The following is a 16,166-nucleotide window of genomic DNA, read 5'->3' as shown; positions in this document are numbered from 1 at the left end:
GTTTTAGCCACAAGTGATATGATCTTTTGAAGATGAACCCATGTGAGCGAGTGTTCTGTGATACTTCATCGGAAGAAACAAAGAAGTGAGAAGATGATGTGGGAGAAAATTCTGATAGATGATAGTCGGAAAGGAGCACGGGGAAGGGAGTAGGAGGTCAATTTGCATAGAATGTACGCGAAATGACAACGTCATGAGTTCGGTCTGACTGAGTTTCAGAGAGGGTGTATGGGAAAATTTTTTTTGTTTGAGCAAGTGTTTCAGGGGAGCTGATACTTCCGAATTCTGATCTCTTCTGGAATTCTGGAATCCTGAATTTTTAAATCAGAATTTGGATTTTCAGAAAATCGATTATAACTTGGGATTTGGGAGTTTTATGGAAGTTGGAGCTTTCTTATCAGTCAATTAGAAAGTATTAATTTTTCTGAACTTGGGATTTTTTGACATTAAGAAGTTCTGGAAATTTTCACCTTTTTTCAATTCTGAAATTCTGAAATTTTGAAATTATGAAATTTTAAAATTCTGATTCTTGAATTCTGGGATTCTGCAATTTTGGAATTCCGATATTCTTAATTTCTGAAACTCTAAAATTTCACGGATTCTGATTTCTCGGAGATTCTGAAAATTCTGAGATTCTGAAATTTCGAAAACCTTGAAATTCTGAACTTTTGAAATAATGAACTTCTGAAGAGTTTCAGAATCTCCGAGAAACCAGAATCCGTGAAATTTTAGAGTTTCAGATTTTTAGAGTATCGGAATTCCAGAATCAAAACTTCAGAATTCCAGAATCTCAGAATTTCAAAATCTCAGGATATTCTGGTTTGAAAAATTGGGAGTTTTGGATTTTCGGGAAATTCCGATTTCACAAATTTCGGAATTTTGGATTATCGGAATAATTCAATTTTAAAAGTTAAAATTTTTGGAATTTCGGAATATTTCGATTTTAAAAATTTCGGAACATTCGAATTTCGATATTCTATTCCGATTTTTTCTGTTTCTTCGAGTAGAAATCCACTTTTCATTTGATTTTAGACATTTGGGGGTTTCCGAAATGTCATGAAATCTGTAATTTTATTTCTAAATTTTTTTATTTCTTTCCATTTTTCGGAATTTGGGATTTTTCAGTACCTGAGAATCTGGAAATTTTTTTTGAAACCTTTTTTGAACCCGATTTCCAATTGCCCAACATCAATTCCTCAATTTTTAAAAAGCAGAGTTTTTCGAACCTGTCCATCATTTTTACACTTTCCGTTCATTACGCAGTGACCGAATTCCATGTCACCTTGTTTTTCACACCTTCGATACCAGTAAAATCTAATTTTCACATCATCTCTTTTTTTTGGTCTGTTCCTCCTTGTGATCTTTACCAAATTTGACCAACGTCTTCTTATGTGTTTTTATGACCCTTTTTACGGGGGGTTGGGGGGCGAGAAAGAGTAATTTATTCAAATTTATGATAAACAGACAGCTGTCGCGGTTTTCATTGACTACAAAAATCAGTTTTTTCTCTTCTAGAAAAAAGTCTGAAATTGAAAAAAAAATGCCTACAGAATGTACTTTTTTCTCTGAAATCTGCTCAAGGGGATAAGTTGTAAACTTCATGTACCGCTACAGTAATCCAAAAACATAGTAGACATGTATAACTCCTGTATGGCTACAGTAATTCAACCAGCTACACAGTAGACATTATAAATTGCATTTTTAGAATATTTTTTTCTAAATTTAGATTTCAAAGAAAGCACGTAGCTATCTGTAGTTCACTATAGTTTCTTGCGAATCTCCTTCCCTTTATTTATCATGATTTTCTAGATCTTTGACATTTGGCTATGTTCCATCTCTTCATTTTTTTTCTTATCCCGATCATCTTCTCCAATTCGGTACTATCACTGGCGCGATCAAAAAATCACATTTGATTAATGAACGTTGAGAGATGATTCTCTCGGCGACGGTCAACGAGAGGGGACAAAGAAGAAAAAGGAAATGAAAGAGGAGATATGGACACAAAATTGAAGAAAGAGGGAATCAATGAAACAAGGGAAATTGAGATCATCAAGAAGAAGGATTTCGAATAATTTTCAAGAAATTCAGGTATGATCAAGTTTCAGAACAGATCTCAATTTAATTTTTTTTTGAATTTGTTCTAAAAATCAGTAGAGTAATTTTCGGATTGGTTACACCAGAATATTTCAGATTCCAAAAAGGCAAAATTTCAAAAGAACAGTCTCAAATCAGTATAACCCTGAAGTTCCAGAATTCCATTAACAATAAAAAAAAACTAAATTTCAGCTTTAAAAAATCGAAAATTCTTTCCAAAAAATAAAGAAATTGTTGCTTTGGGAGTTGAGAGGCACACAATTTTTCAATTTTTGCGTTCCATTTTTCGAATTTTCAAAGTATTGAAAAGTACAAAAAAAGGTGAAAAAACTAGCGTAAAAATCGAAAAACTGTGCGAATAAAGAAATTGTTGCTTTGGGCGTTTCGCAATTAAAAAATTGAAAAAAAAATCTATGATGGCTCCCTAAATTTTAGAATATAAAAAATCTCGAAATTTACAAATGCAAGGCTTTCAGGATGTATTCAAGATAATAGAATTTCAGAAATTAAAATAGAAAATTAATAAAATCCATTCATTTACAGTCTTAAAATTAAGTTCACTTCAACTACTTCTTCTTGTCCTTATCCGCCTTCTTCTCTCCCTCTTTTGCATTCTTACTCTTTCCTCCGTCATTTTTAGTCTTCTCAGCTTCATCCTCCAAAGTTGGGAATTCATCAGTTTCAGGTGTCACGAGGGGATTCGAGATTTCGGCGGCCTACAAAAACAACAAACTTTGTTATGGAGTTCGGAATTCACTTTATTTTTTGATTTCTTGCGTGACAATTTCGAAATAATAAAAATTCCGAACTTTAAGAAAAAATAATATTTTACGTAAGAATTTCTTGTTCTTTCCAAGGACTGAAAGTAATTTTAAAGGTGGAGGGACAGGAGATTTTTCGTAAGATTTTTGTAGCCAGAGTATGCATTCTACCGTAACGGTGTACAACGCTTAATGTCACTCTGCGTACAGCGGTCGTCCTCACCCTTATGTTTGCCATCGGGCGCCCGCTACTCCTTTGCCCGTGTAGCTCAGTTGGTAGCGGCGCCGCACCCTCAATCCTCGCTCGCAGAAGTTCGACTCCTCGAGGGGCGTATATACACAGAATTTCAAGAACATTATTTTTTCATGTCCCCCCACCTTTAAGGGCTAATTTAAAAGCATGATTTCACGCATAATTAAAAAAAAACAAATTTCTACAGTAATCCGTACTCCTTCAGGTTTCTTCGATGGTGTCGCCTCTTTCGTAATTTCAGTTTTCGGCTTTTCTGGTGCTTTCTCCTCGGTTGTTAACTTTTCCGGACGATCTGGCCTCTGCTCCTCACTGACCGTTTTCGCCTTCTTTTCTGATTTCTTTGATCCTTTCTTTGAACCCTTTTTGGATTCCTTCTTTGAATCTTTCTTCGATTTCTTCTCGGATTTTTTGGATTTTTTCTCAGATTTCTTCGATTCCTTTGATTTCTGGGATTTTTTGCCCTCGGACTTCACTTTTGCAGCACTGGCCTTCTTTTCTAACTGGACAATCTTGCTCGCCGGTTTTTCCGGTGCTCCGTCTTGGGCTTTTTCTTGAGATGGCCCGCCTGGAGCATCTGGAGCACTTTCTGGAGCATTTCGAACGGAATTTTTGACAGGTGTCGAAATGGAATTCGTATTACCTTTTGACTTCTTTTTACCACAAGTCTGAAAAATATTTAAAAGTTTCAGATTCTAACAATGGAAGTGTTTTCGGAGGGGCGTTGAGAATTTGCTAAAAATTTCAGTACTGATAGTTTGAGATATCCGCAACACGATGACGAGAAAATCTAGGTCATAGTATCATCAACAAGCTGAAAATCTTCGTCTGAAATTTTTCGGTCGATTTCGCCCTCTCCCTCTCTCTACTACGCCCCTCTATCCTAAACGCCCTCCGCGCGAGAGGAAAATATGGGCTGTGTGGTGTTGTGGTAAGAGGGAGACTCATTAAGAGTGACTATGGTGGTTCGAACCCCACTGTGGTAAACCTTTTTTTGTTTTTTTCGAGAAGAAGGCATTTGAAATTTTGAAGAAATTTTGAAATATTGTTTTTTCGACTGGTTCTATCGCCCAAAAGCATAACTTTTGACTCTCGGAATTGCTCCGTCTTGCTCTTTTTTGAGTGGAACACCACAAAATCGATCACTCAAATGATCTTCATATATTTCTGTGTATTCCGTGTGATTTCGAGCAATATTGGAGAAGGCTTTTCAAAGTTCTTGCAATTAGCAGATTTTGGAAAATATCAGGGCTCACAGACGAAATAGAGCTGCCAAATTTTGTGAAAATAATGTTTCTATCATTTCAGAGTGTTTGAAAGACATTTTTGCGCTTTCAAAAATTTTTTCAAAAAATCGTTTTTAGCATACAGGGTGGCTGAAAAGTATTGAGACACTTGTTATGATGGCTCTTGGCACCGTGCCAAGTCGTATTTTCGAAAATAGGGAGCGTATATAAGCCGACATTAGAGCCATTTCCCATCACTTTATCTCTTCACAAAGTTATGCGAGCTTCTCCTCATCGCCAAACCATTGCCAAGCTGTTCAACGACGGCATCTCCACCGGTGACATCGCTCGAAGACTTCTTCTTCCGAGAGCAACTGTCTATCGAGTTGTGCAACAATTGAAAGATCGAGGACATGTGTTGGAGCTTAAGAAAAGCGGAAGACCTCGTAGTGTCAACACTCGCCGGACTCGTGGCATCATCAAGAAGAGAATCACACGAAATGATGCGGTCAGCATGAACCAAATGGCTTCATCGCTCGGAATCTCAAGACAATCGGTTCAATCCATTGTGAAAAAGGACTTGGGTCTGAACAGTTATCGGCTCCTTCGTGGCCAATACCTCACAGAACAGTCCAAGAAGAATCGGCTCGAAAAAGCGAAAAAGTTGCTCGACGCACTCAAGGTGCGCCGCCTCTCTGAAGTCATTTGGACTGATGAGAAAATTTTTACGGTTGAGCCGCTTCCGAACCGACAGAATGCTCGGCAATTGTTGTCAAAGGACGAAGCAAAGTCCCCAAAACGTCGTCTGGCCTACAAGAGACTTTTTCCAAAGTCAGTGATGGTGTGGGCTGGATTGACGTCGGAAGGTAAAGTCCCACTGGTTTTCATTGATAGAAATGTGAAAATCAACTCGGATGTGTACCAAATGTTGGTGTTGATGGATGTTTTACGGCCGTGGGTCACTAGCCACTTTGGCCAGCAACCCTTCATTCTTCAACAAGATTGGGCCCCGTCCCATGGCTCGAAATCCACGAAAGCTGTTCTCGACGCTCATTTCCCTGGCTACTGGGGCAAGGACATGTGACCCGCTTCCTCGCCCGATCTGAATCCACTCGACTTTTCCGTTTGGGGATATTTGGAGGAAAAGGTGATGGCTCGATCGCACCCAAATGTGGATTCACTGAAGGCCGCTTTGCTCAAAGCATGGGATGATCTTGACGATGACTACCTCCGGCGCACCGTCGCTTCTGTTCCAGCTCGTTTGAAGGCGTGCATCAAGGCCGAAGGCTCAAACTTCGAATATCTCCTCTGATATCTTTTCTATTACTATCATTTGTTGAAAAAATAAATCTGGTTCTTTTGTTGAAACTCCATTTTTGAAAATACAACAAAAAACAAGTGTCTCAATACTTTTCAGCCACCCTGTACTTTGTACGGGCCGGGCTTTTTCCGGAATTTCGGAGGCCCGGCCCGGCCCGTCATTTCACTAGTTTCGAAATTTTCAAAAAACACATAAGGGGGGACCCTTATGTGATTTTTTTCGACCAAAAAATTTTTTTTCGAGTTTTTCTCTTTTTTGATCAGACAGACAAACAATCCGAAATACGAAAAAAAAAATGGAAAAAATTATATTGAGAGCTCAAAATTTGGCTAAAAAATACAGAATTTATGACACCGGGCCTTCCGGGCCGGGCCCGGAATTTTACAAGTATGGTTTTTAGAGTGTGTGGGAACCCGTGGCGATTTTTTTCAAAAATTTTAGAAAAAATATTTTTTTTTTGAAAATGTCCAAAAACAGCTGCAGGAAATAGAGAAATGTTCAAAAATGAGTTTCGCGCTCGAAAAGATCCTGAAAAACAAGTTTTAAAGCTTGAAAAATGCTAGTTTTTGGTCAAAATTTAGTACTGAAAACACTTTGAGAGCCCATATTTTGGTTCTTATTATGGTTATGACCGAGATATTGCTGAAATCGTATTCAGCATGCTTGAAAGTACCTTTTCAGAAATTTTGAGCAAATTCTCAACACTTCCCTTGTAAGATTTTAAGATTTTAAGATTCTAAGTTTCTAAGATTCTAAGACGGAGATTTTTTAGACAAATCAAATCGCGAAATTTGAAAGTCTTAAATTTTTTCCTATGCCGGAGTCTTACTGACGGCTCAAAGGAGGCTCATCAGCTGCTCATCATGTCTCATCAGCTGGATCATAAGCTGACCACCCCGTGAAATTCAAACCAACTAACAAAAAGTGCGCCAACGATGATCGTCGATGAGATGAGAAGATACAGTAAGGAATCCATCGATTATTTTGATCTATTGCTATCTGTGGAACACGAATAACCGAGGATCAACTAAATGGAAAATTGGAATTGCTCAGAATTCGAAACTGTTGGATTTTTACTTGGGAACTTTTTTTGGTTTAAAGTTTGGAGTGCACGTGGATGATTTAATGATTTAGTGGTTTGAATGTATTTTTTAATTCTAAGAAATTCGAGCCTCAAAAGTGTAGTTCGATGACTAATAGACTTTCAGATCTAGTGAACCGGAAAATTTTGAAAGTCTAGGCGTAGTTTAGACACATCAACGTACGTCTACATATACTGTTAGACACTACTTTTTCAAGTTTTAAGAATTTCAGACAATTTTTGGAATACCCTGTTTTTTTTATTTGAAAAAGAATCTCCCAAATTTTCGAACATACATAAAACCTCATTAAAATCTACCACGTGACATATATCACATTTTCCTACGCCTGTTTTGTTCTCTGATTACGACGACTGATGTTCTGCTACTTGGCTTTTTCTTAGTATTCGTTTTGAAATTTTGAAGTTTCAAGTTGTATATTTCCGCCTTATTCTTCTAGAAAATGCCCATTGAAGTTGGACCCAACTGGTACATTTATAGTATGCATTTCACTGCAATTATCACTACACCAATTAATATAATTGGGGTTTTAATTATTTTATTCTGTCAAAAAAGTCAGCTCGCGTCATTGAGATGGCATTTGTTGACGTTTCAGGTTGGTGGTCGTTCTATTAGAGAGTTTACAGTAACTGCTGAAAAATAAACGAAAAATATTCAGATCTGCTCCCTAACCAGTGATTTTTTCATCAACATTGGCACATTGCCAGTCATCTACTCTCCATTCCCAATTGGTCGACCCCATGGAATCCTGACCCATATTTTTCAATTTTTGGGTTTCCAGAAAAGCACCGAGGCCCAGTGTGTGAGTATCATATCACTTTTTTTTTCAAAAAAAATCATTGAAATTTCAGATAATGGTATTTGTGTCCTTATACATTACCGCTGGAAGTGTTGAACTATTATTTTTCCTTCGATATCAAATTATTCTCCCCATGAATCATAAACATAAATTGAGCACTTTTTCATCTGTAATTTTAGTTTTCCTATATCAAGTATTTCTGATAACAATGATGATTATCAGTTTCCATTATGCAGTTCCCGATCAAGAAGTTGCCAAAGCCCAATTCGCTAGATTATACCCAGAACTACAGTATCTAATTATCGATGAGCATGTCTATTTTGTATGTGTCATTGTCGAACTCAAACATGCACTTTTTCTGGCCTCGTGTTTTCTGAGACTTGCATTGGGACTCGCTACTGTGATCCTGTTGATATGGTTATCCAATCGGTCCCTTCATAGATTTGATCTATCTGTGAAGACAAGAAAAATTCATTTGCAATTGATAAAGAGTCTTTGTTATCAGGTGAGTTGTGGTAAGCAAAACTTTTGAAAACTACAAAAAGTTTCAGATCTCCATTCCAATCGTTGCGTTTTATGTTCCTCTTCTAGCCGTCATCGGTCCTCTGATGTTTTCAATCCCTAATACTCAAAGTGAGTTCTTTCAAAGTGAGTTTGCAGCAAGCCGATTATACCAAACAGCAAAAAAAAAATTCCCAGTCCGGTCGGCCTAGATAACAGATTTTTAAAAAAACTCGCCGTCCGTGTGTGGTCACTGATTTTCACTTACCGGTAAGAGCTTTTGAGTAACTGGTTAAAAACTTGATCCACGAGGACTACGCGGTTGTGTTTTTCTTGTTTTTTTTTTGTTCTACTAGTTTTTTCAACGGTGCCGCAACCGTTCTGAAATGATCAGTTCTAGAACGTCACAGTAGTGAAATGATGTTGCTTTGAAGCGTCGCGGTATCGAAACACCACGGTTCTGGAACGTCGCGTTTTTTTACCGAAGGAGTTGCAAAATTATCAGTTTAAATACGTCGGTCTGAAGCAGCCCGGTTCTAAAGAATCATGTTCCTAAAACGTTGTGTGTCTATAGTTATGTTGTTGCGAAGCCGTCAGTTCTAATATGTCCGCTCAAAGTTTTCAAAAAAAAAAAAAGAAGAAAACATCGAAGTTTCCTAATCTCAAATTCTCCAAGTTCTGGATCTCAATACCTTTTTTTCAGTAATCTTCTTCATCTCCCTAATCTTCTGCTCTCTTCACACTTTTCTTGGCACATTGAGCATGATGTACTTCAATCGACACTACCGTTTATGGTTGATTTCTACAGTTAAAAACAAATCATTCACGACGACGTTACCGACTTCGAAGTTTTTGGTAGCAAAGGATAATGCATCGAGAATTGCGTCTGCCATGTTTTGAACTTGAAAAGATAAATTTTTAAAATTTTATGTCTGGACCATGACTCATGACGCCTAACTATAAGGAACGTTGGAACTGACAAATGATATCATTTTTTTTGAAACTATTCTTTGTCTTCATGACTTCATTTATTTTGTCTCATTTGTGATTTTTACTTGTTTGATTTTGACCAGTAAAAGTTTTGATAAAAGATACGAAAAATGGATATCTGAACTTTTTATTTTCAAACTTCCTCTTTTTTACGGTTTAGCCATTTATCTTCCTAACTGCTATCTACCGTAACCCTTGAAAAAACAATCGGTGTTTTCTTTGATTTTCTTTTCTTATTCTGATCGTATCAATTCGATCAGCAGTTATAAAAAACGCGCGTGTGTCGGGGGAATTCCAATTCGGTTTCCGTTTTTCGTCTGACTTCTCTCGCAGTAATTTTTTGATACACTATTTTCTTCAGAAGGTGTCAACGTTTTCTTTTCTGCAACCTCCTATGATTGTCGAAATTGACACTTTTTCTCAATTTCATTCTGACCGGTCACTTTGATCAGTTTCGAGAGATGGTCATGTATCTCGAACCTAAACGACCTGGATCTGAAGGATCCAGACGGTTTTCTGGATATGATTCGGATGTTACGACGCAAGAATGGTGAGTGCGTTTTGAAAACTAGATTTTAAGAAAAAGCTAAAAAAAGAAAAATTTTAAATTTTAAAAGTCGAAATATCAAACAATTCAGTAATGTGAACTTGAATAGAATACTCCAAGTACCGTCAATTTTAAGCTCAATTATTTCGGCTCCTGTCAAAGCTATGGAAACGTTGACAACTGATAAAATATTGGTAATATCATGATAAATAATTTATCAGTTGACAATTTTTTATATCTTCCGAAGAAGCCGAGATAATTAAGCTTAAAGTTGACGGTTTGGGTGAGTGTTCATTAGAGCGAATACGGTAGTTTCACGCGAGCACTGTAATTTAGAATGTTTTCTGACCGTCAACTTCGAACCAATTTATCTCAATCCATGCAAAAAATATCAAAAATTGGTCAATTGGCAAAATGTTCTTGATAAAATTATAAACATTTTGTCAGTTGACCAATTTTTGATATCTGTTACAAGGAATGAGATAAATTGATCCTATAAAACATATCAAAAACCTGTAAAACAAAATGTTTCTCATAATGTTACCAACACATTGCCAGTTGATAAATGTTTGATATAACTGATAGCAACCGAGATAATTGAGCTCAAAAATAAGATAAACAGAATAAGGTAATGTCTCAGAATTAAGAGAAAATGTCGACTACGCTTTTGCATATTTATACTGCATCGGGCCCGACAAAATAGTGTGTGAAAACGGGGAGAGGCTGATAGAAATGACCCAGTCTCACCAATTTTCAATCAAAATTCTGACCGGTCATTTGAATGACGTGTTTAGATCGAAGGAAGGTACTTGGCTGGTCATAAGTTGAAAAACCAAAAACAAACTTTGATAGAATAGAAAAAAGATTCTGAATTTGCAGGAGCTCACCAAACAGGCTCACAAATCAATTGGTTGTATCCCAGAACTCAAATAAAAATAAAATTAACACAGTGGATTCAGCGGATAGAGAAACCAAACATTTTTCAAGTAAGCATACAGTAATCCTGATCCATCAAAGATGATATTTTTTCAGGCACAACTACCATGCATGGTCCCAAACGGATATACTACGGAAAAAGATTCGCGAGAGCCTTCTGGATTCTTATCGTTGGCTCCGCCCTAGCATTGTTATGTTTTCAAACGTATCTTCTTTTGGAAATGTACTTTTCAAAACCCACATTGTCTCAAGTTTCATTTATTGTCAACGAGGGAGGAATGGATTTTCCAGCCGTCACTGTTTGCAGTTTCAACCCTATCAAGAAGTCGTATGTCAGGGAATTGAACGCTTCTGGAGACTTGACAGGAGCAACATTGGAATATTTGTTACAAACTAATATGGACGCAATGTTCCTGTACAGTAACCTGGATAGACATAATTTGAAGAAAACTCACGATCAGGCAGAAACCTACTTTCAAAACCATACCGACTTTCGGACCATCAAATTCTTAAGAACTGCGGGTTATGACTGTGGAGAAATGTTCTTGACATGCTATTTCGGTGGAAGAAGGTTCGATTGCTGTAAATACATGAAACCAAAAATCACATCGCTCGGAAAATGTTACGAGTTGGATGTTCAGAATCTAGCACCAGAATGGATGAAAAAACAGATCTCACCAGGATCGGGAGCGGGACTTCAGATGATTGTTGACGCTCAGCTGGAAGATGAATTAAGAGGAGAGGATTCAGATGCGTCGGCGATATTTTCGAATATTTATGAGAATGGATTCAGATACTATGTGCACCCGCCAGGTGCCAACGCTGAGTTGTCTTCTGAAGGCATTAGTGTTTCGCCATCCAGAAATGTGTACTCCGCGATTAAGGCTGTGTCGGTAGGTCAAATTTTTCTTTCGCTTAGGTACAGTACTGGGCAAAAATTTACCGAATTTTGACTTGTCCAATTTGAAGTCCTGAAAAAGTAGTCCAAATTTTTTTCATTGTATTCAGTAAACTAGAAATTCTGGAATTCTGAAACTATGAAACTCAAAAAATCAAAAAATTCGAAAGTTCGAACACTCAAAACTTCAGAATTCCAGAAATTCAGAAATTCCTGGAACCTCTAACATTCGAAAAACTCGAAAGTTTCAAAATTCAAACTTTCTAACTTTTTACAGCACAACTTGCTAAGCCCACGAGAATGGGGAAACTGCTCTGAGAATTGGCCTCCAAGTTACAAAACTAAACTGTCCTATTCTGCGTCTGCCTGTCGTGCATTGTGTATCGCTGAGCATTTTAATAAGACTTGTGGATGTGCTCCGTTTACCTATAACGTGGATGGAAGTGAGAATGAGCAACTGTTTATATTTCTGAAATACCGATTCTCAGAACACCGAATCTGCGCGCCGTATGAATCGATAACTTGTATGGACAAGCACATGATTCGAAAAGTCAATGGATCGGAATATTTGGAGCTTCCAGACTGTGAAGAGTGTCATATGGAATGCCAAAGCACAAGCTACACATCATACAATTCTTATGGAGATGGTTTCAATCAAGGATCTCTGTTATGGCTCAAAAAGTTCAGTAACAAAACGGAAGCTCATATTAAGAACAACTTGGCAATCATCAACATCTTCTTTGCTGAAATGTACTACACATCGTATTCCCAAGTACAAGCAACATCGTTTACTCAAGTTCTTTCGGATATTGGAGGAAATATGGGAATGTTTTTGGGAATGTCTGTTATCACTATCACAGAGTTATCCCTATTCTTTTCCAAAATTTTTTGGATCATTGTTTCGAGAAGAAGACGTCAGTATATGTATTCTAAGAAGGCTACAGAGAAAGTGAAGGAACAACAATTGGATGAAGCTGTGAAGGAATTCCAAGAGAGGAGATCTCGGAAAAATTCAAGGGAAAATATCTATTCACTTTCGAATTTTCATAAAATTGCTCCGATCAGTGAAATACCAAACAAATTTGAATATAATAATCAAGATGACACATTATCTACTTCCAGTTCGGTGAGTTTTTGAGTGCTAGGGTTTTAGAGTTTTAGAAATTACTTAAAAATGAAAGTTTACAGATCGAGCTGAAAATCGACTCAACCCAACTTCAACGTCACCTCAATCAACATCCATCAGAAGGAAATATTTGTATCCTGATACCCGAAAAAATTGTTCGCCGAAATTCCACGCACCTGGAAAATTATACCCCAAATTCTCCGGTTTTTACGATAGGCCCGATTTCGAGAAATCACAAAAGAGCAGAATCTCCTACCAATATTTTGAATTCAGTTAATTAGTTAATTAATTAATTAGCTTTGAATTTTTGTACATTTAATAATTCTAATTCTAGTCATATTACTTACCCGACGAAACAAGTTTGATGTTCCGAGGTTTTTTTGAAAATAATGATAAATATTTCCTTATTTCAATTCGAAATTTCAGACAATTTATTTCCGCGAATTTTGGAGGAAAATTTCAAATCAGAGCACTATCTGGAACATGGGAAACTGGAATTTTTCGAAAATATAGATTCTTAGGAGACAACGAAACTTCAAGAACAAATTCAGAATTTTCTGGAAACTTGAACAACCATTTTTGGTGGTTTCCAAGCTCTGTAGCACCCATTTCATAAATTTCGCCAATCAGGTTTTTGTACTCCACGTGAACAAATTTGAAAGATGGCATCAGGAGATAATTCTGAAAAAAAAATCAAAAATTTCAGACAAACCAGCAAACAGAGGTACCTTTTTCAATTCGAAAATATCATCTACAGTAATTTCCAAAATTCGAAAATGAGCTTGAGAAAAATGCAAGAAATTCCAAATTTCCAAATGCACATAAAATTGAACCATCTCTAGAATTGCTGAATTCTTCCATTGCTCGAGCTTCACGATTTCTTCAAAATCCCAAACTTCTTCGGGCAACTCGTCAATGTTATAGAAACAAATTTCTTTCAAATTCCCAGAATCGATAGAAGAGATAACGTCCAGGATTTCATTTGGGCCGCTTGTGGTAATTGCAAAACATTCAGTTTTCAGAGGATTGGCTTTCAAAACTTTCTTGAATTCTTCTGGGATTTCAGAGGCAGTCAAACTGAAACTTTGCAAGATTTTTGTGTTTTGAAGATTTAAAGTTATTTGAAAATCATTGCAAAATGTTTCCAGAATGTCTTCGTATTTTAGAACAATTGCTTTCCAGGGTTTCCGATTTTTTGGAATTTTCTCCTCGTATCTTCCTTTGTCTTTCAGATATTCGATTTGTGCTGGTTTGGATTTTGATAAATCATGAAGGTACATTTTGACTCGAGAACTGTCGATATGAATTTGAATGATTTCCAGTTGCAAATCCGGTTTTTTCTCGTCTATGAAATTCCTCAGGTCGTAAGAAACTTTCCGGAGGTTCAGGCTGAAAAGAAATATAAAAATGCTAAAATACTAAAATTCTAAAACCTCAAAATTCTAAAATTCGAAAAATCTAAAATTCAAAAATTCTAACATTTTTCATTTTTGAAAATTTCAGATTTTGACATTGAGAAATTTCTATGTGAAGTATTTTTTACACATTTTCCGTTTTTCTAATATTTCAAAAATTGACTGTAACTCTCCACGTTTATACATTTAAAAAAACATCATCTTTTAACTTTTGAGGATGTTATATTTTCAATGACTGTTCAAAAAATTTTACTCACATAGATCGAAAATCGGAGTTTTCCAAAATCAGCATAATCACCTTTTCCGGCATATCAGCCAAAGAATATCGCTGCTTTTTTGGCATTTCTAGGTTGATTTTCAGAATATTCTGCCAATCGTCGACTTCAATGTTAGTGAATTATCAGTGATGTCAACAATAAAGTGTGATAAGAAAAAATCATTGGAAAACTGTTTATGGTGACGACAACCATTAAAAAAAGAAGCAAAAAATCACAACAAAGACATTTATTCAGAACCAACAATTTCCGCTCCTTCCGGAACTTCATTTTTTTCGATTCGAGTCAGAAAAATCATAGATGGGACTAGTAAAATATTCAAAACAGAATTATCTGGGAACTTGAAATACCATCGCTTTTGATTTTCTTTTCCCAAGTCGTAAATAATAAATGGTGCGCCAAAAAGTTCTAATAATTGATCCAGGTTCTTAAAGATCTGATAATAAATGACACAGAACTTGAATGTTGGCAATTGGAGAAAATTCTGAAAATTTAAAAATTATATTCTGAAGAAAACAAACAAGGTTACCGTTTTCAAAAAGTCCAAATCCTCGGCAGAAATCGCGCTCACACTCCATGTCCCTTTCGAAAAATGCTTGAAATTTTCCACTGAAACATCCACGTGGAATCCGAGGCTTTCAAAAATTTCAGCTCTTTTCCAGTAACTAGTTTCTACGATTTTATCGATTTTCCAGAGCTCTTGAACCGTGTTTTGCCGAATTTCATAGATTCCGATTTCCTTCAGAAATTCGATATCCATAAATGGTAAAACTTCCAAAACTTGAGATTGATGAGTGGTTTCCATCAATAGCTTATTGGCTTTTATTGGAGATTTTCGAGATTTTAAAACTTTTTTCAAATCTTCCGGAATCACATGAGCCGCAATTTTTATTTCGGTTAAAACTGATTTTTGATGGTCCAGAATCCTTGAAAAATCGTTGAAAAATACACTGGAATAGTTGACATTTTCCAGAAATTTCGATTTTTGATCCCAGGAAAGTTGAGTGCCATTTTCTTCTTTTTGATATGCAACTTGTAAATGTTCGTCGTCTTGGGTCTTGAGCCAAATTTGGTTTTTCTGATTATTGAAATCCGCGTGGATGGAAATTAGGATAATCGAAAAATCCGGTTTGGTCTTGTCAATATGGTTTCGGAGATTATGAGACACATTCCGGAGAGTTAGTCTGGAAATTTTTTAATTTTGAAAATACAAAAAATCGTATTACTTTTTTAAAAACTCACATCTCTCTAAAGTCCAAAAAATTCATCAAATTATTTAAAACTTTTTCCGGCATTTCTTGTAGCGACATTCTGAAAATAATTCAAGATTTTGGAAACATTTGAAGGTGAATTTGTTAAAAACTAATACAAATTTTGTTTCGCAATACAGGGCAACACAGAAAATTTTACGACCGCGAGAGTTTCGAAAGAAGAGGAGGGTGCCAGAGAAATAGAGAAGAGAAGGACAAACAAACAAAAAAATGACGAAAAAATGATTTTTCTGAGATTCTGAGATTCTGAGATTCTGAGATTTTGAGATTCTAAGATTCTGAGATTCTGAGATTCTGAGATTCTGAGATTCTGATATTCTGAAATTCTGAGATTCTGAGATTCTGATATTCTGAAATTCTGAGATTCTGAGATTCTGAGATTCTGAGATTCTGAGATTCTGAGATTCTGAGATTCTGAGATTCTGAGATTCTGAGATTCTGAGATTCTGAGATTCTGAGATTCTGAGATTCTGAGATTCTGAGATTCTGAGATTCTGAGATTCTGAGATTCTGAGATTCTGAGATTCTGAGATTCTGAGATTCTGAGATTCTGAAATTTTTTCAAAAATTCCATTCAAAATTCAAAACTTTGCATCTAGTTCGAAAAAATCAGTGATCTCGAATCCAAAGTCACTTGGGTCCAAGGCAACGGGTCA

General features: G+C 36.3%; 6 protein-coding genes across 6 annotated transcripts; 3 read left to right on the top strand and 3 right to left on the bottom strand.

Moving 5' to 3' along the window:
• Positions 1–2,660: 2,660 nt before the first annotated feature.
• CBG04876 lies at positions 2,661–6,628 on the bottom strand (the record flags this gene model as incomplete). The annotated part of the gene is made up of 3 exons (XM_045238235.1): positions 2,661–2,810; positions 3,306–3,773; positions 6,572–6,628. The coding sequence occupies 3 exons, from the start codon at positions 6,626–6,628 to the stop codon at positions 2,661–2,663; spliced, it is 675 nt and encodes a 224-aa protein (XP_045092793.1).
• Positions 5,482–5,643, top strand: CBG04875 (the record flags this gene model as incomplete). The annotated part of the gene is made up of 1 exon (XM_002637998.1): positions 5,482–5,643. The coding sequence occupies one exon, from the start codon at positions 5,482–5,484 to the stop codon at positions 5,641–5,643; it is 162 nt and encodes a 53-aa protein (XP_002638044.1).
• Positions 6,629–7,194: 566 nt separating the features above from the next.
• On the top strand, positions 7,195–8,952 carry Cbr-sri-2 (the record flags this gene model as incomplete). The annotated part of the gene is made up of 5 exons (XM_045238234.1): positions 7,195–7,347; positions 7,411–7,554; positions 7,604–8,056; positions 8,103–8,199; positions 8,756–8,952. 5 exons carry the CDS (start codon positions 7,195–7,197, stop codon positions 8,950–8,952), a joined length of 1,044 nt encoding a protein of 347 aa, XP_045092792.1.
• Positions 8,953–9,503: 551 nt separating this feature from the next.
• Positions 9,504–14,318, top strand: CBG04873 (the record flags this gene model as incomplete). The annotated part of the gene is made up of 6 exons (XM_045238233.1): positions 9,504–9,592; positions 10,469–10,575; positions 10,622–11,418; positions 11,701–12,487; positions 12,612–12,821; positions 14,314–14,318. The coding sequence occupies 6 exons, from the start codon at positions 9,504–9,506 to the stop codon at positions 14,316–14,318; spliced, it is 1,995 nt and encodes a 664-aa protein (XP_045092791.1).
• Positions 13,009–14,307, bottom strand: CBG04872 (the record flags this gene model as incomplete). Its single annotated transcript, XM_002637995.1, has 4 exons — positions 13,009–13,230; positions 13,278–13,626; positions 13,828–13,938; positions 14,222–14,307. The coding sequence occupies 4 exons, from the start codon at positions 14,305–14,307 to the stop codon at positions 13,009–13,011; spliced, it is 768 nt and encodes a 255-aa protein (XP_002638041.1).
• A 150-nt stretch (positions 14,319–14,468) lies between the features above and the next one.
• CBG04871 lies at positions 14,469–15,549 on the bottom strand (the record flags this gene model as incomplete). Its single annotated transcript, XM_002637994.1, has 3 exons — positions 14,469–14,723; positions 14,769–15,423; positions 15,482–15,549. 3 exons carry the CDS (start codon positions 15,547–15,549, stop codon positions 14,469–14,471), a joined length of 978 nt encoding a protein of 325 aa, XP_002638040.1.
• Positions 15,550–16,166: the final 617 nt, after the last annotated feature.

This window comes from Caenorhabditis briggsae, assembly GCF_000004555.2.
Source record: "Caenorhabditis briggsae complete genome, chrV, whole genome shotgun sequence".
Classification (NCBI taxonomy): domain Eukaryota; kingdom Metazoa; phylum Nematoda; class Chromadorea; order Rhabditida; family Rhabditidae; genus Caenorhabditis; species Caenorhabditis briggsae.
This window is presented reverse-complemented; position numbering and strand designations above follow the sequence as displayed.